The 26891-nt window shown below is 44.5% G+C and overlaps 1 protein-coding gene across 5 annotated transcripts in view; it reads right to left on the bottom strand.

The window, feature by feature from the left end:
- LOC138757997 (folliculin-interacting protein 2-like) overlaps positions 1-26891 on the bottom strand; it is a 133106-nt gene that overhangs the window by 4970 nt on the left and 101245 nt on the right. For all 5 annotated transcript variants that reach the window (XM_069926230.1, XM_069926233.1, XM_069926234.1 and 2 more), the window contains 6 exons: positions 22644-22790; positions 17590-17759; positions 15478-16807; positions 13189-13345; positions 3152-3349; positions 1663-1778 (listed from right to left, as the gene is read on the bottom strand). In XM_069926230.1, coding sequence (XP_069782331.1) covers positions 1663-1778; positions 3152-3349; positions 13189-13345; positions 15478-16807; positions 17590-17759; positions 22644-22790 — 2118 coding nt within the window. The remainder of the gene's footprint in view (positions 1-1662; positions 1779-3151; positions 3350-13188; positions 13346-15477; positions 16808-17589; positions 17760-22643; positions 22791-26891) is intronic.

Raw genomic sequence — 26891 nt, 5'->3', positions numbered from 1 at the left:
GGGAATTACCCAATTAAAGTGAACTTGACACAATTAAGGACGATAATACTGATTTTTTTTTCAAATCACTTTACATTTTACACTTTTGTTTTTTTAAACAGTTTATTCTTAATGGAGCTGTATTAGTTAGGCATTGTAATTGTGTTTTAGGCAACCTGACTATTTCTATATCCGGCATCTGCAATCCCTGCAAGTGCTGGATACCAGCGATTTTACTGTACATGTATTAAGTACTACGAAAACAGACTTAGAACTACCATCTTTGGAAGATCATGGACATCCCTGTTGGCTGATGGATTCCAACTCAGTCAAGCAATATGAAGGGGGATTAATATATAATGCATGCAAACCATATGCATAAAAAAAATGTGGTCATGCGTACAAAAAAGCCCCATGTAATTATTTGGCTAAACTAATATTGCAGTTAGCATTGCTGAAGTTCCAACACCCCGCCCCAAAAAAAACTCAGACCACTTCAGGAAAGGTAAAACAAGCCAGGATACATATAATGATTAACTCTGGGGCCTGAACAGCAAGACCTACATCTGAAAAACAAATAGACAGGTGAAGAAGGCATATGGCATGCCTGCCTTCATTGAGTGAGTACATGATTTAGTGACTTACAAAATGTTGGTTAGGTGCGACATTGTACTCAATTCTGGTTGCCATACTATAGGAAGAAAATGATTAAGGATGCAGCAAAGGGTCACAGAAAATGGTGGACTGGAGGGCTTGAGATATAAGGAAAAATTGCATAAGCTGAGACATCTTTTTCTGGTGCCAAGGAGGCTGAAGGCTGACCTTACAGAGGTTTATAAATTATGAGGGGCATGGATTGAATAAAAGACCAACAATCCAGCCTGACTAAAAGAGTCTAAAACAAAGACAACAAGTTATGATGAGAGGAGGCAGGTTTAAAGAGGACCTGATGAGTAATGTTTTGGCATCCAGAATGATCTGTCAAAGGTTTGGTAGAGTGGGTTCAATGAAAATGTTTAAAACACATCTGGACAAGTCGATGAAGAGGAAAGGTTCAAACAGATGTGGGCCAAATGGAAATAGCTAAAATAGGCATCTTGGCTTGGACAAAAATCTTACTGTATACTGTTTAATTCACGAGGCACCAGAGACATTAAAAAGAAGTATTAAAATGTGCCCTATCAAAACCGAATTAGGCACCCGGAACTCCCGCAAAATGTTCACCCTGAAGCAAAGCTTTTACTTCACAGCAGCTGCAGACTTCAGCACGAGGCAGCATCTCACTAAAATATTGCTGTGCAAAACAATGACCGACAGCAGCTCATGATCTTGTTTGATTTTTGCAGAATAAAACATTAATTCATAAAAGAGAGCTTCACTAAAGGAAAAACTCTACTTCCAGTGAGAGACAAAAAGTGAAAGTTCAAAATTTGTCAGAAAATAATTTCTTTAAGTTTATAATTTATATCGATATGGTTTTCATTGAAATAAAGAAGCCATAGGATTTTTGTTTCAAAAAACAACCACCCACAACAGAGGTCTCCTCATCTTAGCATTTAATCTGCAAGGCACAATGTGGCCCTCTTTCAATATGACAAGAGAGTTCCAGTTTCTGGAGTGGAATATGAACATAGCTTTTTGACTCGAGCATAGCTACAGAATAGTTGAAATATTGAGATTTACCCCAGCACCATTCCCAGTTCTTTTATGTGGACTCTAGTTTGGCCTTTGAGGTACTCAGACAGGAGTTTACTTTTAAAATACAGCTCTTGAAGTCTATCCTCAAGATGGATCACACACTGTAATAAAAAAGAGCAGCTATCAGAATTAATTCTGCTGAAACAGAATTCTGTGCAAAGAATCCAAATATAACAATTCAGAATAAAATGTCGACAGTCACAAAATGCAAATAAATATCTCTTGAAAGAAATGTTTCTTCCTAAAGGGGAATATACAGGTTTATTGATTAAACAAATATTTGCGAACAGATGCACAACTTTTGTCATCAACTTGGTGATCATTGTCAACACAGATGATTAACTGTAAATGAAATTTGTCTGGCATGCTGAGTTTTTTGCCAGCATTTTTTCTTTACTTCAAATGAATATCTATTGAATCGGTAGGAGCCATTTAGCCCTCTCACCAGCCTTTACACAGGCAATATTACAAAGAAATGACAGGCAACAACTTGCATACTTCGGAAGGTACCACTGGGATGTTACAATTTGGATGTAACCAATACAAGGCCAAGAAAAGAAACAAGCCTGTTTGAAGTTTAATGCAAACAATTTTTTTTAAAAACTTGCACTGAAATTTCCACAATGAACATTTTGTGCAACAATTTATCTCAAAGATTTTATTGCGCTTGCATTGTTTATTTGTCATCAGCTCTGAGGTGCCGACAGGATCAGTGCATGCTACCCAGCTTGTTAAATCAATGATTTGGTTGAGGAAACGGAATGGAGTATTTCTAACAATCTGTTGGAAGAATTCTGCAGGTTGATCAAAGATGGAGGGCCCTGCCTGAAACAATGACAATTATTATTCTCTCACTGCTCCTGCTCCACCCATCGAGTTCCTCCAGCAGATTTTGTTGTTCCAGATTCCAGCATCAACAGTCTTCTGTAATATTTCTAACTATACATACCAAAATCACAAAATTGGGTAGGATTGTGAGTTGCAAAGTGGATGCCAAGATGCTTGAGAACAATTTAGTAAAGTTGAGTGAATGGCAAAAATATGACTGATGCAGGGTAGTGGAGATAATTGTGGTCATTTAAATTGATAGGATAGACAGGCAGAGGATTATTTAAATTGTAATAGTTGAAGTTTGGGTGACCTTGAATGTCAGACACTAAAAGCACAGATGTAGATGAACCAAGCAGTTGGAGCAGGATGTAATATCACTGCAGAAGTTTTGAATACAGGCAAGATTTCTCATTACCATTATACTGCGACAAAGTGAGATCAAGCCAGAAAGCAACTAATGTTTGTCAAACTGATTGCTGGAATGGTGTCACTGTTGTGAGAGGAAACTGAGGACATACCCAGTTGCTGCAGATCCCTGCTGAATAATCCCAGCATTTTCTTCTTTTATTTCAGATTTACCACACCAGTTTTGACAATTGCTCAGGGACAAATCATAACACCATCTTTCAAGTGATGTACTTACATAATCAGGTGGGAGCTGTAATTTATAAAGTTGAAGAATGGACTGGAGCAGGCAGGACACAAAATTAGAGACCAGGACCTCTTTGCCAAGTTTATTATCCATCATCTTCCTTTGGCTTGTAGCCACTTGGACTGACCACTTATCTGTGTCTGCAACAATGCAGACAGCTTCTGCGATTGGTTCATCCAAAACAGGATGCTAAAACACAAAAGTGAAAAAGATTACATTTAGCAATTCATTTTTTTTCATAAAGTATAATTCTTACAATTATGAATTTTATGCTTTTGATTATTGAACCTCAATTATCTACCATTTTGATTAGTTACATGAGCATTTGCATGCTTGCAGGATCAACAGATATGCTGCTTGGAAGCTCATACGTCTCACCGCTATTGCAACCCATAGACTCGTGCAGTTGGCTACAAGGTTTCCCAAGGCCATCAAACCAAGCTCCTGATCCACAGAACAAATCCCATACACTCAAACGGGAAGAACTAAACAAAATACATGCTCAGATGCAACAATCAGTTCCCAGGCTCCCCAACATGCTAGCTTTTTCTTTGACAATAATATTGCATTTTGACTTGCTGGGATACTGCAGGTAACTGAAAGGTACATATTTTGAAGCAACATTTCAGTTCATCCAGCAACTGTGGATGTGGCTGGTGGTGAGGACCATCGAAGAGAAATGGTGATGGTGTTGTATCTGCTACGGAATAAAAAGATGTCCACACGATGCGGGGGCGAACCAGTAACTGACTTCATTATTTGAATTCCTCGCACTGCGTGTAAGGGAACACCCACTTCTCATGACATGTGCACCGGCTTCCAGAAATGATGTCAGCGCGTCACAGCGCCACTCTCTAGCCAACAGTACGCCACCCAGAAGCAGGGAGTTCCCCTGGGAAACACGCGGCATCAACCGCTGGCTTCTCCTCAGGAGTGAAGGGGGGCCCACGCCATCTTGATTCGGCCAACTGGGGAGGCAATTCAGCCCGTCTAACTGTGCAGTTGCTTGGCCTGGTCCACCACCCACCCCCCCCCCCACCGAATCGCTGCTGCCCGCTGAGGAGGTTACCGTACAGTCTCTGGGCAGTCGGCCTCTGTGCCCGAGTCCAGGTGCACTGCCTTGAGGCAGCCAATTGTGAATCTGTCCTGTTGGCTGCCAATGACCAGAGTAAACATGACATCGTCTCTCTGCAATACTTTGAATAGGCCTTTTTAGGGACACTGTAGGGGTGTTCCTTGTCCTCTCCGCACGAAGATATAGTTGGTGGATTGTAGGTCCACGGGGACGTGGTAGGGTGGAGAGCCATGTCGGGACGGTGGCAGAGGTGCCTATCTACTTGGTTGCACCCTCAACCTCTGGAGGATGTCTAAGGCTGAGCTGTGGGCTGGGAGGGGGGGGGGGGGTGGTGTGGTTTGAAGTGAATGTCCCCAGGATGGTAAGTGGGAACCCATACACCACCTTGGCGGACGAGGCTGGTAGATATTCCTTCAGTGCTGTACGGATGCCTTAGAGCACCCACGGGAGCTCATAACCCAATTTGGACCTTGTAGTCGAGATTTCAAGGCTGCCTTAAGATGGCGGTGGAAACACCGACCAGGCCATTTGCCTGAGGCTGTGGTGTGGTGTGGTGCAACTGGCTGCTGCAGAACCTAGTTAATTAGTCCAGAGCGAGGAAGTGAACTGTGCCCCTCAGTCCCAGGTAATGTGGGTCGGGACTCTGAAACACACGACCCAATTAGATAAAAAGGCTCTGGCGCACGTCTCTGCGTCGCACATAGGTAGGGGCATGTGTTCTGGCCAACTGGTAAAATGGTCAATTGTTGTGAACAGATGCAGCATACCCTGGTTGATGGGGAGTGGGCCGACAATGTCTACGTGCACGTGCTCGTGCTCAAACCAGCGCTGTACCAGTTTGAAAGTCTGGAGTGGGGCTTTGGTGTGTCTGTGTACCTTGGCACGTTGGCACTGCAAACAAGTTCTGGTCCACAGGATCACGTCTTGGTAGATGCTGTGCCACACAAACTTTTCAATGACAGGCGGACCGTGGACCTTAAGGAGCAGTGGAACAGACCATGGAGCTGGTCCAAAACCTGCTGTTGCCAGGTCACGGGTAGGATGGGTCTGGGGAAACCTGTGGTTACGTCGCACAACAGGGATGGGCCTCCTGGTGAGGAGCAGAAATTGCTGATCTTTAGGCTGGTGATGGCGGTCCGGTAGGCCTGGATGTCTGCGGCCTCCGCCTGGTCTTTGGCCAGCTGGGCGACATCAAGCCCCCGAGGTTGCGGTGATCATGGGTCTGGATAACGCATCAGCAACCACGTTGGACTTGCCTGCGACATGGTGAATGTCCGTGGTGTACTCTGAGATGTAGAAGAGGTGATGCTGTTGCCTCGCCAACCATAGGTCTGAGACCTTGCTGAGTGCGGAGGTGAGTGGTTTGTGGCCTGTGTAAGCGGTGAAAACCCTTCCTTCTAACATGTACCGGAAGTGTCGTATTGTGAGGTATAAGGCACTGACCGGGACCTGGTTGATCACTCGAAGGAGCAGAGGAAAGAAGAGGTGAGCAAGTAAGCAGTATTATTCTAAGGGCATTTACTGGGGCCTAGAGTAAAGTCGGGAGAGGAAAGGAGTAAAGAGCAAGAGGAGAGAAGGTAAGCAGTCTTTTTTTAAGGCACTTACCTGCGGACCTATTGATCGAATTGGGAGGGGAGGGAGTCAGAGGCGACTGTTAGAGGAGCGAGGAGGAGAGGCTGCTGGGAAGGTAAGGCCTATAGAAGGACACTGACCGGGCCCTGGTCGATCACTCGAGGGAGCAGAGGTGAGCAGGTAAACAGTATTATTGTAAGGGCATTTACTGAGGTAGGTCTAATTAATTAATTGGTTAATAGGTCAATTGGTTAGTAGGCCAACAAATAAGAGGGGAGGTACAGGGAGTGGCCTAAGCGAGTGAGTGGAACAGCGAAGGAGTGGGACTTTGAGCTTTCGCTCATCAGGCTTCGGAGAAAGCAGGTGAGGAGAAAGGTGGCCTTTCTTATTTACCCTTCATTGGTCAGTTTCCATTAAAGGGCTGAGACATGGCTATGGGGTTAATACTCTGCTCAAGTTTCCAGATGTGGAAACCATGGGAGAGTTCCTCCCTCCCAAGTGGCCATGTCTGTGCCAAGTGCAATGAGGTGAAGTTCCTTAGAAACCAGGTTTGTGATCTGGAGCTCCAGCTTGAGGACCAATAGCTCATCAGGGAAAGCGAGGAGGCAAGTGAGAGGACCTTTGCCCTCCCCAGAGTGCATGCATTCAAGGGGTGTACCGGGACGCAACTATTAAAGGATAAAATTAAGGAACTGGAGCTGCAACTTGATGATCTGAGGTTTATTAGGGAAAGTGAGGAAGTTATTGACATGACTTTCAAGCAGGTGGTTACCCCCAGAATGGGGAGTCAGGTAAGTGGACCACTGTCAAGGGTGGGAGGAAGGTTGCTCAGTCAGTGGAGAGCACTCCAGTGGCTACACCTCTTAGCAACAAATATATTGCATTGGATGATGTTGGGGAAGATGGACAGTCTTAGGTTGGATCAAAGGAGCCAGCAGTGCAGAATGGAAGGAGGACAAACAAGGTGGTCATTGGGGACTCCATTATCAGGGGAACTGACAGAAGGTTCTGAGCACCTGCAAAGTATTCCCACATGGTATGTTGCTTTCCAGGAGTCAGTGTGCGGGATATCTCGGACAGGGTTCATGGTATTCTGAGAGGAATGTGTGAGCAGCCGGACGTCCTGGTACACGTGGGTACCAATGACATAGACAAATTGAGGGAGGAGATCCTGAAGAGGGAATACCGTGAGCTAGGACGGAGATTAAAAAGCAGGACCTCCAGGGTCATAATCTCAGGGTTGCTACCTGTGCTGCGTGCAGGACAGGGCAAAAATGAAACAATTAGGAAGTTAAATATATGGCTGGAGGAATGGTGCAGGGTTCAAGATTTCAGGATCATGGACCATTGGGATCTCTTCTGGGGGAGACATGACCTCTACAGGAAGGATGGGTTGAACCTAAATCCAAAGGGGGGCCAATATACATGCAGTAAGGTTTAATTATGCTGTTGGAGATGTTTTAAATGGAATTGGCAGGGGGAGGGGAACCAGACATAGTGAAATGGATAGGAAGGACAACATGGGGTAATTCCAACAGTCTGTGAAATCTCAAACCTGGAGGGAGCAAAGAGGGATAGGAGAGTTTCAGAGAGGGTGTCAGGCAGCAAATTGGAGAGAGCAGGGTGGTACAGTTTCAAGGTATTGTATATGAATGCACGGAGTATAAGGATAAAATGGATGAGCTTGAGGCGCAAATGGACATCGGAGACATGGCTGCAGGAGGGACAGGATTAGGAAATTAATATTCCAGGATATACGTCCTATCAAAAAGACAGAAAGTTAGGTAGAGGAGGTAGGGTGGCTCTGTTGGTGAAGAATGAAATTCAGGCGCTGGAAAGGAAAGACATTAAATCAGGTGGAGTAGAGTCTGTTTGGATAGAGTTGAGAAATTGCAAAGGCAAAAGAACCATAATGGGGGTTATATACAGACCTCCAAACAGTGGCTCTGATGTAGGAATCAGTATAAATAAAGAATTAAAAATGGCATGTCAGAGTGGTAGTGATACAGTATTTATGCGTGACTTTAACTTCCAAATGGACTGGGAAAATCAAGTAGGTGTGGGAAAGCTAGAGAGTGAATTTCTTGAATGTCTCCGAGATACATTCTTGGAGCACCTTATGGATGGAACCTACCAGGGGGAAGTTGATTCTGGACTTGATACTGTACAATGACGTGGAGTTAATAAGGGACCTTGAGGTAGGGGTACCATTAGGTAATAGTGACCATTGTATAATTACTTTTAATCTGCAAATGGAAAGGGAGAAGAAAAGGAAGTCAGAAATTTTAGTGCTACAGCTAAATAAGGGTGACTATACAGCTACGAGGGAGGAGCTAGCCAAAATAAAATGAAAGGACATTCTAGCTGGGAGGACAAGTGGGCAGAAATAGCAGGTATTTCTAGACATTTTTCACAGGATTTAGAATATATTCATTCCAAAGAGGAGGAAAGGCTCTAAAAAGAACAAATGGCACCTGTGGTTGACAAAAGAAATCAAGTGCAGTATCAGGTCCAATAGAAATAAATACAAGATGGCAAAGCAGAGTGGGAGGTTAGAGGATTGAGAAGCCTTTAAAAAACAACAGAGAAAATCAAAGAAAATCATTCAGGAGGGGAAAATGAAGTACGAGGGCAAATTGGCAACAAATATAAAATGGAATAGCAAAAGCTTCTTCAGTTATGTAAAAAGGAAGAAATTGGTTAGGGCCAAAATTGGGCCCTTAAAAACAGAGAAAGGTGAAATTATCAATGGGAACATGGAGATGGCTGAGGAATTTAACAAATACTTTGCATCTGTTTTCACCAATAAGGATATTGGTTATGATCAGATAAGGGGTAGGGGTCAAGCAGAATCGAGGGACTTGGTGAAATTACTGAAGGAAACAGAGAATTTGATGGATTTTCAGATCCAGAAGCAGGTGGTTGTGAGCAAATTGTTAGAACTGAGGCCTGGTAAGTCCCCTGGGCCTGATGGGCTGCATCCCAGGGTGCTTAGAAAGGTTGTTCTGGAAATTGTGGAAGTACTGGTCGACATTATCCAAAGTTCTTTAGATTCGGAGGAAGTGACTGCAGTCTGGAGAGTTGCCGATGTAGTACCACTTTTTAAGAAGGGAGGGAGAGAGAAAATAAGGGAAATTATAGACCGGTCAGCCTGACGTCGGTGGTGGGAAGATATTGGAATCCATCATTAAAGAGAAATAGCAGAACACTTAGGAAGGAATAATAGTATTGGTGCTAGTCAGCATGGTTCCTTAAAAGAAAATCTTGCTTGACTAATCTCCTGGAATTTTTCGAGGACGTAACAAGGAGGGTGGACTCGGGAGAGCCAGTGGATGTGGTGCATTTGGACTTTCAGAAAGCCTTTGATAAAGTCCCACACAGGCTAGTTTGCAAAATGAAGGAGCATGGTATCGGGGGTAATTAGTTGAGAAATAGGAAACAAAAGGGTTGGGATAAATGGGTCATTTTCTGGACGGCAGGATGTGATGAGTGGGGTCCCGTGGGGATCGGTGTTGGGCCCTCAGTTGTTTATCATTTATGTAAATGATTTGGATGAGGGGATAAATAACAAATTTGCAGATGACACTAAACTGGGTGGTACTATAAAGAGCGAGGAGGATGTCAGGAAATTGCAAGGGGACTTAGAGAGTTTAGGGGAGTGGGCAGAAAGATGGCAGATAAAGTTTAATGTGAGTTAATGCGAGGTTGTCCATTTTGGAGGCAGAAACCAGAGAGCAGAATATTATTTAAATGGAGTTAAGCTGGGGAGTGGTGTAATGCAAAGGGATCTGGGCGTACTTGTTCACCAGTCATTGAAAACTAGCATGCAGATTCAGCAAGCTGTGAAGATGGCGAACGGTATGTTGGCTTTCATAAAGAGGGAATTAGATTATGGGAGTAGAGAAGCCCTCCTACAGTTGTTCAGGGCCCTGGTGAGACCTCACCTGGAGTATTGTGTCCAGTTCTGGTCCCTATATTTAAGAAAGGACATGCTTGCTCTAGAGAGAGTGCAGCACAGGTTTACAAGGTTAGTTCCCGGGATGGCAGGATTGTCATACGCGGATAGGTTAGAAAGACTTGGACTCTATGCGATGGAGTTTAGAAGGATGAGGGGAGACATGATTGAGGTATTTGGGATTATCAAAAGGCTTGACAGGGTGAAATCAGAGCACGTGTTCCCAATGATAGGTGAGACTAGGACTAGAGGGCATAGTTTAAAAATACAGGGAAGGCCATTTAAGACAGAAATGAGGAGATTTTTTTTACCCAGAGAGTTGTTGGTCTGTGGAATGCATTGCCAAAGAGGGTAGTGGGGGCAGATTCACTGGATAGATTGAAGAGAGAGTTGGATAAGGCTCTTGTGGGCAGGGGAGTTAAGGGTTATGGGGATAAGGCAGGGAATGGTTACTGCCGGAGAATGATCAGCCATGATCTGATAAATGGCGGTGCTGGCTCGACGGGCCAATTGGCCTACTCCAGCACCTATTGTCTATAACAGCTCATGGTCGAACGCGTTGTACTTGAGCTCTGGCACCCAGAAGTGTTTGCTGAAGAAGGCCAGGGGGTGCAACTGCTTGATGACCCATTGCACCAGCATTGCGCCCACTGCTCTGTCTGATGCGTCTGTTGTGAGGGCCAGGGAGGAGTTTGGATGTGCCAGGACTGTGGCCAACACCAGTGCCACTTTTGTGGTCTGGAACGCTTCTGTGGTGTTCAGTGTCTACTGGAGCGTCTTGTCGCAAAGCTTGATGAGGCTGGCTGCTCCCGACAGGAAGCGATGATAGAAGTTTACCATCCCCAGGAACTCCTACAGGCCTTTGGTTGTGCTTGGCTTGGGGAAGTTCTGGATAGCCTCTACCTTGTCCGGCAGTGGTGTGGCTCCCTCTGGGATGACGAGGTGTCCCAGGTGTCTTCTAGGCCAAACTGGCACTTGGCTGGGTTCACCGTGAGTCTGAACTGCTGCAGCCTGTTGAAAAGGTGGGTCAGGTGCGTCCTGTGTACTGGCGTCGGGGCTGGCAATGAGGATATCGTCTAGGTAGATGAAGATGAAGTTGAGCTCCCTACTGACCATGTCCATCAGTCGTTGGTACATCTGGGCTGCGTTCTTCAGTCCAAAGGGCAACCGTAGGAACTCAAAGGCTGAAGGGTGTGATGATGGCCGTTTTTGGGGTGACACTGGGATCTGGTGGTACCCTATGACGAAATCTACCTTGGAAAAGATACCGCAGCCTTGGAGTCTCATGGTGAAGTCCTTGACGTGTGGGATACGGTACCTGTCTGGATCTGTCACGCCGTTCAGCCACCACACAGGCACCAACCACCAAAGCTCTTCTGTACCATGTGGAGTTGGGAGGCCCAGGGGCTGTTTGAATGGCGGATGATCCCCAGCTCCTCCATGGCAGTGAACTCAGCCTTGGCTTTTTGAAGTTTATCTTGTGGGAGGCGCCAAGTCTGTACATACACTGGAGGCCCGGCAGTTTTGATGTGGTGCTCCACGCCATGTGGCAGTTTGGCGTCATGGAAATTGGGCATTAGTAAGGCTGGGTACTTGGCAAGATGGCAGGCGTACTCATCTCAATCCAGGGCATGGATTTCTAATGGCAGAAAAGGGCACTGTCACATGTTGAGGGGGAATGACTGAAAAGTGGTAGTGATCACCAACCGGCATCTCATCATGTCCACCAAAAGTTCACGTGCCCGGAGGAAGTCTACTCTGAGTAGGGCCTGTCCCACGGCCACAATTGTGCACTTCCACTGGAAAACCATGCCTGTGAAGTGGATTATGACCAGGCAGGTTCTGTAGCTCAGGATGGAGGAGCCATTTGCTGCTTGCAGTGGGATGCCCTTGGGATTGTGTTTGGTCTTGAAATAGGTTGGTGGGACGAAGCTTGTCTCTGCGCCCGTGTCGACAAGGAAGTCCCTCTTTTTTCATTGTCCCTGAGGTAGATTAGCCTTTAAGAGCGACAACCGCCGAGGCCACTATTGTCAGGCAGCCTGCCTGCTTCCCATCACCGTGTTTGGTTTGACGGTGGGGTAGGAGCTGGGGGGGGGGGGGGCACTGCCTGGATTTTGGTCCCGTCTATGGTGGTAGAAACAGTATTCTTTCTGTTTCTCTGGGCCCGTCGCGTTGTGGTTGTGCTGCGGCCGCTGCTGGGGGCCCCGGTGGGATTGCTGAGATGGTGGCACTGACTGTAGACGGCTTGCACGAGGATGGAGCTCTGCTGCGGGGTATGGAATAGTTTGTTTGCTTCTTTGGCTACCAGGTGTGGGACACTGAAATCCATGTTGGAGACCACTGAGATGACGTGTACCGGCAGCTTGGAAAGGAACAGGGAATCAAAGCAGGCCCTCCATATTTAGGATGCGAATGGGGCGCTCGTGCCGGCTGAGTTCCAGAGAATCAAGGAGGAACTGTCGTAATTGCTCGCACTTACGCTCCATGGGAGGGTTCTCCATGAAGGAACTTACTTTGACTGCAGTGGTAGTGTCCAGAGCGCTGACGACGTGCCAGGCTCAGTGTCCTCTGACACAATGCCACTGATGTGAAACTGTGACTTGGCCAGTTGCAGCCAGTTCCTGGGGTGGTTTACCCAGAAGGGTGGCAAATGTACACCCACCATCTTGGTTGAAGCCACTGACTGTAGTAGTAGCAGTACCCTGCATCCTGTCGCGTTCGATGAGGGTTCCAAAGTGTTGGAACCGTCAGGGTCACCACTGTAGCATCTGCTACAGCAGCTCTATGGAAAAATAGACGTCCACACATTGCGAGGGTGAACCAGTAACTGGCTTTATTATTTATTATTTCAATTCCTTGCACTGTGCGTAAGGGATGTGATGTGTGTGCCGGCTTCCAGAAGTGACATCAGCGCGTAACAGTGTCATTCTCTGGCTGGCAGTGGGGAGTTCCCCTGGGCAACACACGGGCTTCTCCTTGGGAGTGAAGGGGGACCCTCACACCATCTTGATACGGCCGACTGGGGCAGCGATTTGGCGCACAGTCGATCGACCTGCTTCAGTGGTAGACATGGGCGCTCCATTTCATTCTGATATTTAATTTGGATTCCACAGTGCAAGATGAACCCAATTTACACTCTTCATTTCCATGCTTCTTGCTTATTTTTTAAAAAAAGTTGATTACATTTCTGATCCATCATCTTATACATCAGCATTTAATACTTGACAATATTTCAATCACCTCCACAACTTAACCTTGTTTACTTCCAATTGAAGTAAACTTCTCTCTTTAATAATGATCCACACAGGTCTCTGTTACAAAATACCCAAGTGTTCCTTTCACTTGCCTATACTGACCTTTCATTACAGTTCTTTAGAAACAGTCAACAAAGTGGTGATAGGTAATAGCAAGCAACTCATTACTGACCTGCACAGCACGAGTCAGATCTTCCATTAAACAATGTGCTAGCTTTTCATCTGAACTAATTCCATGTAACACAAAATCTGGGGCATATTGTGAGCAGTAGCCACCAAACAAGGATCTTCCAAAATTATTGAGACTTGGCTTGCTGTTCATTTTTATGCTGCAAAACAACAACAGGGAAAATATATATATTGAAAAAAATGATATTTGTGTGAACATGTGGCCCCCACCACATTAGACCTATCTAGGAGTAATCTTCAATTATGAGAAGGATTATTCAGCATTTTAACACGTTTTACGCAACAGAAACCAATGAAATCCGTCAGGAGCCAGAGATTTCTGCTTGTAATTTGTCACTGCACTGGGAGGTCAGGTGTACTTGACTACGCAGCCAATAGAAGTTTGAGATGAGCTGAGAGCCACAGACTGAACATACTGTGGTCGAGACACAGGATAAAATTGTTACAATGGGGAAGTAGTTTTAATTGAAAACTTCAAGAGATAAAGTTGGGCAAGCAAATGAGTTAATGCTACAACACATTTTTAATTCACTTTCATGAAATGCATCTTTTAAAAGGAAAATAAGTTTTGATATCAGTAGGGGGAGTAGGCCAGGCCATGCAAGACTTAACAGCAAGTGATGAGTGAGATTAGGTTAGTATCATGTGTCCTTTTCTGATAGTAACCATTAAATGACTGAACTCTAGAAATGCTTGAAAGGTATCAAAGTGAAGCATCTATGAAGCTAGATGAAGTCAAGAACATCCATTCACAACCAAAGAAATTTTGCAGAGATCTTCAAAAGTTCCCCTTTCACAGGCTTCCAATTCCACACTTTCATTGATGCTTCCAAGTTATTGTTTGAAGCAACTGGTGACTGTTCCAAGAACTTGCACCCCTCACAACTCGGGTTCAATCTAATCTCTGGTATTGTCCTTGTGGAGTTTGTGAGTTCTTTCTGAGCGCACGGGGTGTTCCCCAGCTGCTCGATCATCTCCAATGTCCTAAATATGAATGTGATTATAGGTTAATTGGCCACTAGTCTGCACATTAGTGATAGAGTTAGGAGGGGAGGGGGAAGTTGGTGGGAATGGAAGGAGAATGAAATGGGATGAATATGATTTGTATAAATGGATGCTTAAAAATGGATCAAGAACGAGGACACAACATGATTAGTACAAATCAATCTTAAAGAAAACAATGGCACTGAAGATAATAAGTGTATAACATTATTCCAGAGTGACCACCATCAGAGATAAACTCTGGTCACTGTAAAACAGCAGGCTAGAATTTAAGATGATTAGTCAAAAGAAACATCTTAAGTTTAGTGATGCCATGCACCATGCCTGAATCGTGTTGGTGCATTGAAAGGTAGATCGATTGCTTCTTGTTGCAATGAACCATGCTGACAAAAACAGAGGAGTAATTTAGCAGATAATGGTGTGAAAGTGCAATTTAAATCTTGGGTAATGTGAAATCCCAAGGGTTGTACTCATAAGAATTTAAAGATCAAGAGATTTTTACCAAGTGTTTCAAAACTTTAAGGGAAACTGTTAACTCATTGCTATTTTTGCCTTGAAACTCCTGAGCGAAGCCACATACAAATAATCTGAGTCAAATTTTTGAGGAACAAAATTAGAAGCAGGTCTGTCCACCAATGTTTGGGGAAGTTTGAAATGAATTCACTCCAAAAAAAAAAGCAATGATGTGATGAGGTAATAAAGTTTTAATCTGAAATAAATGAATGTCTTGTTAAACAAAAGTACTAAGGGATATTTGGAAAGTGCAGGTACATGAGATTCGCTGCCAGAAAGGACACCATTTCTCTGCTGGTGGGAAAGCTCAAGAGACTTAATACATTAACCCATGCTTCTGATTCCCTTCCATTTCTCTCCTCTTCCTGAACCAAGGGGTGACTAATATATTAAGGGGCAGAGCACACCAACACAAGCCTCCACTCCCAAGTCTCTGCAGTATGGATTTTTCCCTTCACTTTAAGGAAGATGTCACGTCACAAGCAATCTGAATGAAGTTAGATTAGCTGAAAAGCAAAAGAAAGCAAGATGCTTGAAATTTGAAATATAAACAACATTTGAGGTACTCGGTGGGGAACCTGACTTTTGAGTATTTCTGCCTTTGTATTCAATGAGAACCTCACAACAGACGAGGAAGCTTCTCAGATTCAATGGCTATGATAATAACAATAATTTCAAAACCAAAAATATGGTTTCTTTTCATAATACAGTATTTTCCCCTTTCCATGCAGCTTCTTATCTTCATGAATGATCTAACCTTGGTGTTGGAAGTTCAAACTCCACTATCCCAGGTCGTCTCTCATGAAAGCATTCGAGTTCTTGTTGAGATGAATCATGAGATATGTCCTCATCGTCACTGTCTCCAAGAGCACTGTCAGAACTTTCATTTCTAGGAAGGTCAACCTCTATTCGGAGGGTAGATTTCTTTCCAGATTCCTCATTTTCCTCATAGGGGATATCAAAAGAGACTCTGTCTTTACAGCCTTGATCAGCAGAAACAGAGTTAATCACAACAGAAGAAGAGGTTTCCATGTTATGACTACAAATTTTCACTGTGGCAGCCATCTCCATGTCACTTTGCCCAATGGATACAGATGATTTAGCAGATGTCCTTGCTCTGGTGACATAAGCAAGCTGGGTGATTTGTTCTTCCAGTGCACTTGCTTCAATGCCTTTGTCCTTGGTGCAACCTTCCAAGACACTAGAATTCTTTTGACAGGAAGAAACTGTCAAAAAGCAATGTTGCTGCTTTTCCTCTACTCTTTCCCCAATCTCAGTCATCTCTAGCTGGTCAACAACTGGTTGACATCGTGCATCAGTTTCTGACATTTGAGTATCTCTGTTTTCTCCATCCCGATGCACAAGATTTTGTTCCATTGCCTTCCTTCTCAACTCAATGTCTGAATCAGGTGAAAATGAGCAGCCAATCTGAAACATCACTCTGTCTTGTAGGTGTGGGCTCCTTTGAAGGTGCCTTTCTGGACACAGTACACTTGTTCTGGCACTGGAAGCTGGGGACTTTTTTATTGGAGCTAACTTAACTGCATCAGATGACACAAAAGCAGAACTTTCAGCCAACCCAACTGCTTCATGAGTGTATGAGCGCACCTCAGCATTACACATGGCAGCATCTTTCATCATCACAGCAGACTGTATCTTGGTTTCCTCAATTGATGGTGTGATCTCTCTTAAACTGCCAGCATTGTTAAATTTGGTTTCATTATTCCCTGAAGAAATTTCACAGCACTGTCTAGAGGTCCACTGTGCACAGGTATCAAATTCAGCATTTCGTTTGTCTTTTACTGCAGCTCTTCTTTTCCCAGGGTCATCCTTGTGGACAGTGACCATGACATATTCAGATTCTTCCACTTCTCCTTTCTCAAGGATGGTGCTGATCTTGGCTCCAGACTGGACATTCTCCTCTTCCTTTAGTTTGCCCTTCCACAGCATCTGGTTTTCCTGAAGGTCTGAGCACCGTATAAAGTAACTAAGGACATAAAGTAGTCGTTGAACTAGTTCTTTACGTTTCCCAACAACCACAGTCCTGGCGAGTCTCACTGGTGAGCCAATTGCTCCATACAAATCACCTTAAAAGAGAAAATGAATTAGTTGCAGTCTTGAATAGCAAATCAGATTTTTTAAAAAAATACTCCTAAATTCCAATCCAGCTTTTTGAAAAATAAACATAATGCCAGGCACCAAAGATACACAAGGGAGTGTTCCAACATTCTAGCTAACATCAAGTGAACAGATTTCCATTAATTTATCTCATTAATAGTTATACATAATGTGTTACTTTGTAACCTGCACAACAGGTGATAATTTGTTAGTTGTGAATTGCTTTGGGATGCTGCTAGGATTTACAAGGATAAATGACTGTACTTTTAAATTATGGGAATTCACCGAACAAATGCAGCTTTAGAAGTTACAGGGTGATGCTCACTCTCGAAGGCAATTTGTAATGTATCAGCTTGTGCTGCTCAACACAATCTAGTGCCGATTCATATTCTCCAAGACACATTAGTATTTCTGCTACTTTCAGAGCCAATTGCAGCTGATTGCATCCTACATTATCCAATATCTAGAGATAATCATTGAAAAACCAAATTATAATTTCCAAAACTCCTGAAGCAGATTCACAAGATTTTGAAACTAGCAAAAACTTCAACATTTGGTTGCATACTTGGTGTTTTCAAAAGAATGTACAAGTTGGATAAAAACAGAAAAATGGTGAATTACTCAAGTCAGACAGCATTGCAGAAAAAAGGAAGGACACTTCAAATTTCAGGTTGAAGACCTTTCATAACAACTTGGGAAAAAAACATGTTAGTTATAAGATGGGGGAGAAGGAAATATATACTTTACTTACCAAGTTGTGCCCAGAGAGGATTATATGGATGGGATTTTCCCAATAAATTCACGTCTTGTGATGCATGTTTTTCATAAAAGGTCTTGATAGGAGGATGGTCATTCGGCATAACTGTGGGGACCCAGGCCAGGTGATATGTGAGTACAGCTGTTAGCAAAGCTGAAAGGAACCTGAAATTGGATGAATACAAGTTTTTCCACTCTTGCAATATCATATCCACAAATAAGCCTTCTTAAATATAGATGAAACAGGCACAATGACATAATATCTGCTTGCTCTTCGAGTTAGCATTAATTCCCTCCGGCAGATTCAAGAGAATTCCACTTCCACTGTCCTGCATAACAGAGCAGTATGTAAGTGATGCCTAGTCCTTAGACAATGGATCCAGAGGTTCCATGGCTGTATCACTTTAATGGGGGGGGGGGGGGAGGTTTGATAGCCCATTGTTCTTGAAGGCCTTTTTAATGGTTTTTAACATGCGAGCAACAAATTCAGTGATGTAGTGAAAAGTTAAATAAAACAACACCTAACGTAGTCATTCCTGATTTTACATTGCAACATTTCGTTGTTTTAGGTGTGATAGAGTCGGAGGGGCAAGAGGAGGTGGGGTTGCATTGCTTGTCAGGGAAAATATTACAGCGGTGCCTAGGAAGGATAGATTAGAGGGCACATCCACGGAGGCTATTTGGGTGGAACTGAGGAGTAGGAAAGGAGAGGTTACACTTGTAGGGGTGTATTATAGACCACCAGGAGGGGACCGAGACCTAGAGGAGCAAATCTGTAGGGAGATACTAGATATTTGTGATAAGCACAGGCTTGTAATTATGGGAGATTTTAATTTTCCACATATAGATTGGGAAACACATTCTGTGAAAGGACTGGATGGGTTAGAGTTTGTGAAATGTGTGCAAGATAGTTTTTTACAACAATATGTAGAGGTGCCGACCAGAGAAGGAGCAGTGTTAGATCTACTGTTGGCAAATGGGATGGGTCAAGTGACGGAGGTTAGTGTTGGTGAGCACTTCGGGTCCAGTGATCATAATGCCATCAGCTTCAATGTCATTATGGAAAGAGAGAAGTCAGGGCCAAGGGTTGAGGTTTTTGATTGGGGAAAAGCTAGATTTGAGGAGATGCGAAAGGACTTACAGGGTGTGCATTGGGACAATTTGTTTTATGGGCAGGATGTAGTAGAGAGATGGAAGTCTTTTAAAGATCAGATTTTGAGAGTGCAAAAGCTTTATGTTCCTGTTAGGTTAAAAGGAGGGGCAAAAGGTTTGAGAGAGCCGTGGTTTTCAAGGAATATTGGAAACTTGGTTCGAAGAAAAAGGGAGGCGTACATTAGATATAAGAAGCATGGAGTTAAGGAGATGTTTGAAAGATACATTGAATGTAAGAGGAATCTTAAGAGAGGAATTAGGAAAGCTAAAAGAAGGTACGAGAAAACTATGGCAAGCAGGGTGAAAACTAATCCAAAAGAGTTCTACAAATATGTTAATGGTAAGAGGAAAGCTAGAGACAAAATTGGTCCCTTAGAAAATCAGAGCGGAAAACTGTGTGTGGAGCCTAGAGAAATGGGGGAGATATTGAACAGTTTCTTTTCTTCGGTATTCACTAAGGAGAAGGATATTGGTAGATGTGAGATAAAAAAAGCAAATTGGGTAAATATGGGGAATATAGAGATTACAAAAGGTGTAGTTTTAAGGCTTTTGAAGAATATAAAGGTGGATAAGTCTCCGGGACCAGATGGGATCTTCCCCAGGACATTGAGAGAAGTGAAGGAGGAAATAGCAGAGGCTCTGGCGGTAATTTTCCAAATGTCATTAGATATGGGGATAGTGCCGGTGGATTGGCGCATTGCGCATGTGGTTCCATTATTTAAAAAGGGTTCAAGGAGGAAGCCTGGCAACTATCGGCCTGTAAGTTTGACGTCTGTGGTAGGTAAATTAATGGAGAAAATTCTTAGAGATAGTACTTATAAACATCTGGATAGACAGGGTCTGATCAGGAGCACTCAACATGGATTTGTGGGAGGAAGGTCATGTTTGACCAATCTGATTGAATTTTTTGAAGAGGTGACTAGGAATGTGGATGAGGGTAGCGCAGTGGATGTTGTCTATATGGACTTCAGTAAGGCCTTCGATAAGGTACCACATGGAAGGTTAGTTAGGAAGGTGCAGTCTTTAGGTATAAATTTTAAGATAGTCAAATGGATTGAACATTGGCTGAAAGGGAGAGGCCAGAGAGTGGTAGTGGATAATTGTCTGTCAGGTTGGAGGCCGGTGACCAGTGGTGTGCCTCAAGGATCTGTATTGGGCCCATTGTTGTTCGTTATATACATTAATGATCTAGATGATGGGGTGGTGAATTGGATTAGTAAATATGCAGACGATACTAAGATAGGTGGAATAGTGGATAATGAAGAAGGTTTTCAAGGATTGCAGAGGGATTTGGGCTGCTTAGAAAAGTGGGCTGAAAAATGACAGATGGAATTTAATGCTGATAAGTGTGAGGTGCTTCATTTTGGTAAGAAGAATCAGAATAGGACATACGTGGTAAATGGGAGAGCATTGAGGAATACAGAAGAGCAGAAAGATTTAGGAGTAACGGTACATCGTTCCCTGAAGGTAGAAACTCACGTGAATAGGGTGGTGAAGAAGGCTTTTAGTATGCTGGCCTTTATCAATCATTGCATGGAATATAGGAGTTGGGAGGTGATGTTGAGATTGTATAAGACGTTGGTGCGGCCTAATTTGGAGTTCTGTGTGCAGTTCTGGTCGCCTAATTATAGGAAGGATATAAACAGAGTGGAGAGAGTGCAGAGAAGGTTTACCAGAATGTTACCTGGGTTTAAGCATCTAGAGTATAGGGAGAGATTGGACAGATTAGGTCTTTATTCTTTGGAGCGTAGAAGGTTGAGAGGGGATTTGATAGAAGTATTTAAGATTATGAAAGGGATAGACAGAGTGGATGTGGATAGACTATTTCCGTTAAGAGGAGGAAAGATTAAAGCAAGAGGACATGAGTTAAGAATTAAGGGGCAGAGGTTTAGAGGTAACATGAGGGGGAACTTCTTTACTCAGAGAGTGGTAGCCGTGTGGAATGATCTTCCGGGAGAAATAGTGGCGGCGGAGTCAATTGTATTATTTAAGAAAAGGTTGGACAGGTATATGGATGAGAAGAAGATGGAGGGTTATGGGCATTGTGCAGGGAGGTGGGACTAGAAAGGGGTGTTTGGTTCGGTGCGGACTAGAAGGGCCTAATGGCCTGTTTCCGTGCTGTAATTGTTATGTTATGTTATATATGAAGGCCAGAAATCAGGAACGAGGTGTCGTCTTGCACATTGCAGATTTCTGGCCATTCACTGGATAACAAGCAGCCCAACAGGAAAAATTAGAACATTTTAATAAAAACCATAAATTTACAGGGACATCAAGATTGAACTCTTCCTCTAATTATTAAATCCAGAATAAGACATTTCAATGAAAATGTACACATTTTGAAAGAATGAAATAAATATTGATTTCAGATTTATTTTAAGAGTATTTTCATGACATCACATACAACTCTGAGATTGTTTAACTGCAGTCCAGGCAGAATTACCACTTTTTGACAGTGCATTAAAAAAAAGATGACTTAACGACATGTGAACAAATAGAGAAATGTAAACAAACTGACTGTGCAATACAGAGAGAAGAAAAACAATAAAGTGCAAGAGTCTTTAAATAAGACCCTGATTGAGTTGGTTGGTGAGGAGTCTGATGGTGGAGGGGGTAGCAGCTGTCCTGAACCTAGTAGTGCGAGTCTTGTGGCACCCATACCTCTTTCCTGATGGTAGCAGCGAGAACAGTGTGTGCTAGGTGGAGTGGATCCTTGATGATTGCTGCTGCTCTCAATGGCAGCGTTTCCTGTAGATATTCTCGATGATGAGGACAATTTCACCTGCGACGTGCTGGGCTGCGTCCACTACCTTTTGCAAGGATTTATGCTTAGAGGTATTGGTGTCCCTATACCAGACTGTGATGCAGCCAGTCAGCACACAAATATTGCATCAGAAGGTCACAGATGCAAGTGGATTTAAAAAAAGAGATATATAAAATATGCTGCTATTGAAAAGGTAAGAACTGCTCTGGATATCCAACATGTGAGATAGGCATTAATAACTAATTGGCCTACTCTTATTCAAATTTAGGTGAGCTAGTGCTGCAGTTACAAAAGAAAAATCCCCATTTGATTGTTCAACATTCAAGCTCAAGACAGTTGATTAACATTTTGGTTTCAGTCACATAACCCACAAACAAAAGTAGCCAAAAATGAACAGGTCATCTTGGTCAATTCTGGGCTCTTTACCCTTGTGGCTGCATTGAGATTTTGTTGCTCTCCTCCACCGATCTTACAAGGCAAAGCAGGCACTCAGATCGTATGTGGGAGATCCTGAGAACTAGACCCTGGTTCCCATCAATCACTGCTGATATTATAAATTAATACATTTTCAGGTGACTAGCATGTTAAAATAAAATACATGAACAAACCTACCTGTAGTAAACAATGAAAACTGCAGGGACTCAGCAGGTCAGGCAGTATCCATGGGTAGAAATAGTCAATGTTTCAGGCTGGGACCTTTTATCAAGACTGATAAAGGATCCTAATCTGAAATGCTGACTAACCATTTCTAACCAAGGATGCTTCATGATCCATTAAGTCTCTCCAATTTCTAATTGTTTGGTCAAGATCCCAGCATCTGCCTCTTTAAAAAAAAATCTCTTGCCTGCAGTGGTGAGTCCCGCGGCCAGATGCATCAGCAAGTGACCTCGAGCTCATCTCAAACTTCTATGCCTGCACAGAGAAACAAAGAAGTCAAGGACAAGCCTATCCCTGAGGAAAACTTGGCCAAATGTTCTTTGCTGAAGTTTATTTCAGCCCATGGTGTTCATATATACACACCCAAGGTCCATAGACAATTTAATTCCAGGTTTCTAACATTGTTCAAATGAACTTCTTGATACTTTCACATCATGTGGCTACATTTTTAAAATTTGAGAAAAAAGTATACATACTGATTCTTCGATAATTGCTCTATCAATGAGGTAAAATCTCTGACAAAGCGAAGGCACGTTTTATTCTTCTCTGACATATTAAACATCATGGTAAGCCACACAGGTTCAGCGATCCTTGGAGCAGAGTAGAGATTGTATACTGTGGTTCTGAAAAGGAGAAACAATTGATAAACATCAGCATTTTCTTGTCACAAAACATGACACGACAAGCTCTGCTTAATTAGTCAGCTGTGTTTGCTTTCACACAATAGTTTTAAAAAGATAGGCTACTTGCTCTGTGGTTCAAATATTACTTTGTTCATAGTTTCCCAACCATTCTCCCATTTTGATAGTTATAGCTTTTGCCACTGAGGAAGGATGATACACATCAAGAAAAGGAAGGTGGTGAAAGCTCAGCAACTATCATATTGAAGGGCAGAAGAGGCAAACACCTTCTTCTCTGACATTCTTAAGTATGTGTAGGTTTGTATTTATCAGCAAAAATTAAACATAATAAAAACGTATGAATGATGTTTAAGTTATTCAAGATTCTGCTCTGACATGTCACATTGTACAAGTGTGCTTGGGAGGGACAGGAATGCAGAATCAGAAACACTTCAAAGTCAGTGAAACAAAAATGGAAAAGGTGTTAAGTTTGGTTGAGGGTGGTTCAAGTTTGAAATGATATGGAGTAGGAATTGATATCCAGTTCAGGTAACTGAAGCATTCAATGTTATGGAAAAAGTCATCTTACACCATTGTAAAACTACATGCAATGTGAGAGACACTAAAATACAGGCAACCCCTGGATTACGGAGGGTGCAAGTCCTGGAACACAAAGCCAGACTGCTATTTTCTGGAACACAACCCCACGTCTTCAGAGCAGAATACTAATTTATTTTGTTCTCCTCACAAATTCAGAGCAGACATTTAATTTCCTCATCTCAAATTTTAGGGCAATGATTTGTGAATTCTGCAAGGGCGAATTTCCTTAACAACCATAACGTGGGGGTAGAGGTGGTTGATTGCCTGTACTCTCGTCCTGAATTCCAGTTCAGCTGCGTGGTTGATGTTATGTATTCGGCATTAATTACTCATTTAATTAACTAGAACAAGGATAAATCTCATGTAGAGCTCGTCGAAAGAACCAAAGACTTGTTGATCCAAACCAAGACTTTTATTAGCAAAAGACCGGAGCTCTTCACAGGTGGCCGACCAGTCCGGAACGATCCAATCTGGCTAGGGACACAACCCTTTAAGGCCCAGACAATAGGTGTGGCTTAGCTCTCAGCCAATCGCTGTAAGCACAGTCTAGATACAGTAACTAAATACACTATGTACATTGGTGATAGATCTGTACTATAACATTCACCCCTTCTTGGAGAACTGACCCTGGGAAAAAAAGCAAAAACGAAGGAGAGAATGAAAGGAAGGGGTAGGTCAAGGACTGTAGCGGTCAGGGGGTCTGACCATCCGGCGTGACCGCCGTGGTGCCGGGATTGGGGTCGCTGGAGTGGTGTCGCCAGCGGGATCGTCAGGTGCGACTGCTCCATCGCTCAATTCCCCAGTCGTGTTGTCGGCAGGGTGGCCCAGGTCATTGGGGTGCTGTTGGTCCTTCTGTTGCGGCACGGGGCCTGGAGAATAAAGAGTTGGGGAAGGTTGGGTTGGGGGGTTTGCTGGGTCTACCGCGTCCTGAGCTAGGTCCCGCACCGAAACAGTGTCCTCCCGCCCGTCTGAGAACTCAACGTAGGCGTAATGTGGGTTCGCGTGGAGTAGAGTCACTCGGTCGACCAAGGGGTCGTTCTTTGAGTGCCGGACGTGGCGTCGCAAAAGGACGGGGCCAGGGACGGTGAGCCATGCCGGTACAGTGGTTTCTGATTCGGATTTCCTCGGGAAAAGGAACATCCTTTCGTGGGGGGTGGCATTTGTTGCAGTACATAGGAGGGAGCAGATGGAATGTAAGGCACTAGTGAGAACCTCCTGCCAGTGAGAGGTGCGGAGACCTTTAGACCGGAGAGCCAGTATAACCGCTTTCCATATGGTGGCATTCTCCCTCTCGACCTGGCCGTTACCACGTGGGTTATAGCTCGTGGTCCTGCTTGAAGCAATACCACACTCCAGAAGGTACTGTCGCAGCTCTGCACTCATGAATGAGGACCCCCTATCACTGTGGATGGAATTGGGGTACCCGAAGATGGTGAAAATACTGTGAAGGGCCTGTATCACTGAGGTGGCAGTGGTGTCTGGGCAGGCCACAGCGAATGGGAAGCGGGAGTACTCGTCGATGGCTGTAAGGATGTAGGTATTACGGTTGGTCGACGGTAGGGGCCCCTTAAAGTCTACGCTAAGACGCACGAATGGGCGGGTGGCTTTGATAACGTGGGAGTTATCCGGACGGAAGAAGTGGGGCTTGCATTCAGCGCACACCGAACAGGCTCTGGTCATGGAGCGGAACTCCTCGACTGTATAGGGTAAGTTGCGCGCCTTGACAAAGTGAGCAAACCTAGTGACCCCTGGATGACAGAGCGCCTCATGGAGTTTCCGTAGTCCGTCCATCTGTATGCTGGCGCACGTCCCCCTGGAGAGCGCGTCAGGCGGGTCGTTGAGCTTACCAGGCCGGTACAGGATGTCATAGTTAAAGGTGGAGAGTTCGATTCTCCATCTGGCGATTTTGTCATTTTTTATCTTACCATGCTGGGTGTTGCTGAACATGAAGGAGACCGCGCGTTGATCAGTCAATAGTGTAAAGCGCCTCCCAGCGAGGTAATGTCTCTAACGACGCACCGCTTCAACTATGGCCTGGGCCTCCTTCTCGATCGAGGAGTGTCTACTCTCCGGACCCTGGAGGGTTCTGGAGAAGAAGGCTACAGGCCAACCGGCCTGGTTCAAGGTGGCTGCCAGGGCGAAGTCGGATGCATCGCTCTCGACTTGAAAAGGGACAGACTCATCGATCGCGTGCAGCGTCGCAGCAGCGATGTCGGATTTGATTCCATCGAAAGCCGCTGTGGCTTCGGTCGAGAGGGGAAAGGAGGTGGTCTTGATAAAAGGACGCGCCTTGTTGGCGTAGTGTGGAACCCATTGGGCGTAATACGAGAAAAGGCCCAGGCAACGTTTGAGAGCTTTCTGGGTATGTGGGGGGGGGGGGGTAAATCCATTAGGGGACGCATGCGGTCAGGATCTGGCATGACTATCCCGTTCTCCACCACACAACCTAGAATAGCGAGTCGTGTGGTCCGGAAGACACACTTGTCCAAATTGTAAGTCAGGTTCAGCCGACGGGCAGTTTGAAAAAATTTGTCTAGGTTGGCGTCGTGGTCCTGCATGTCGTGGCCGCAGATGGTGATATTGTCCAGATACGGGAAGGTAGCGGTTAGCCTGTTCTGGTCCACCATCCTGTCCATTTCCCGCTGGAAGACCGCGACACCATTCGTGACCCCGAATAGTACCCTGAGAAATTGATATAGCCGCCCATTCGTTTCAAAGGCCGTGAATGGTCGGTCCTCGCAGCGGATCGGGAGCTGGTGGTAGGCCGAACGTAGGTCAATGGTGGAGAAAATGCGGTATTGGGCGATCTGGTTCACCACATCCGTGATGCGTGGCGGGGGTACGCATCCAGGAGCGTGAAGCGGTTAATGGTCTGGCTATAGTCGACCACCATCTGTAGTTTTTCCCCATTCTTGACAACCACCACCTGGGCTCTCCAGGGGCTTGAACTGGGTTCGATGATGCCCTCATCCAGCAATCTACGCACCTCACTCCTAATGAATTGACTGTTTTCGTAACTATATTGCCGACTTTTGGTAGCCACAGGCTTCCAGCCAGGGTTGAGGTTTGCGAAGAGTGCTGGCAGGGCAATCCGGAGTGTGGAAAGGCCTCAAGATTGGCCCCGGGGCAGGTTGCTCGGGTGCTTCGGGGGTGGGGCGATGGCAGACCGAGAGGGGGGCGTGGGGTCCCCCAAAGTGTAGGGACACTGTTTGGAACTGACACTGGAAGTCTAATCCCAGCAACACTGGGGCGCACAATTGGGGAAGGATGAATAATTTGAAGTGGGTGACCGTTACGCCCTGTACTTCCAGGGCGATGCAATACCCCTTTATCCCAGTCGAGTGCGACCTCGTCGCTAATGAGATCCTCTGGGTAGTGAGGATAATGTCAAGTCCCCAACGGAGAGCCAGATCTGGCTGGATAAAACTGTCAGTTGACCCAGAGTCAAATAAGCAATTGGTGTAGTGTCCATGTACTTTAATCAGTTCCATTGCTCTGGTGAGG

The sequence above is a fragment of the Narcine bancroftii genome, chromosome 3, assembly GCF_036971445.1.
Source record: "Narcine bancroftii isolate sNarBan1 chromosome 3, sNarBan1.hap1, whole genome shotgun sequence".
In the NCBI taxonomy this organism is placed as follows: Eukaryota; Metazoa; Chordata; class Chondrichthyes; order Torpediniformes; family Narcinidae; genus Narcine; species Narcine bancroftii.
Note: the sequence above shows the minus strand (reverse complement) of the source record. Positions and strands in the feature narration are given on the sequence as shown.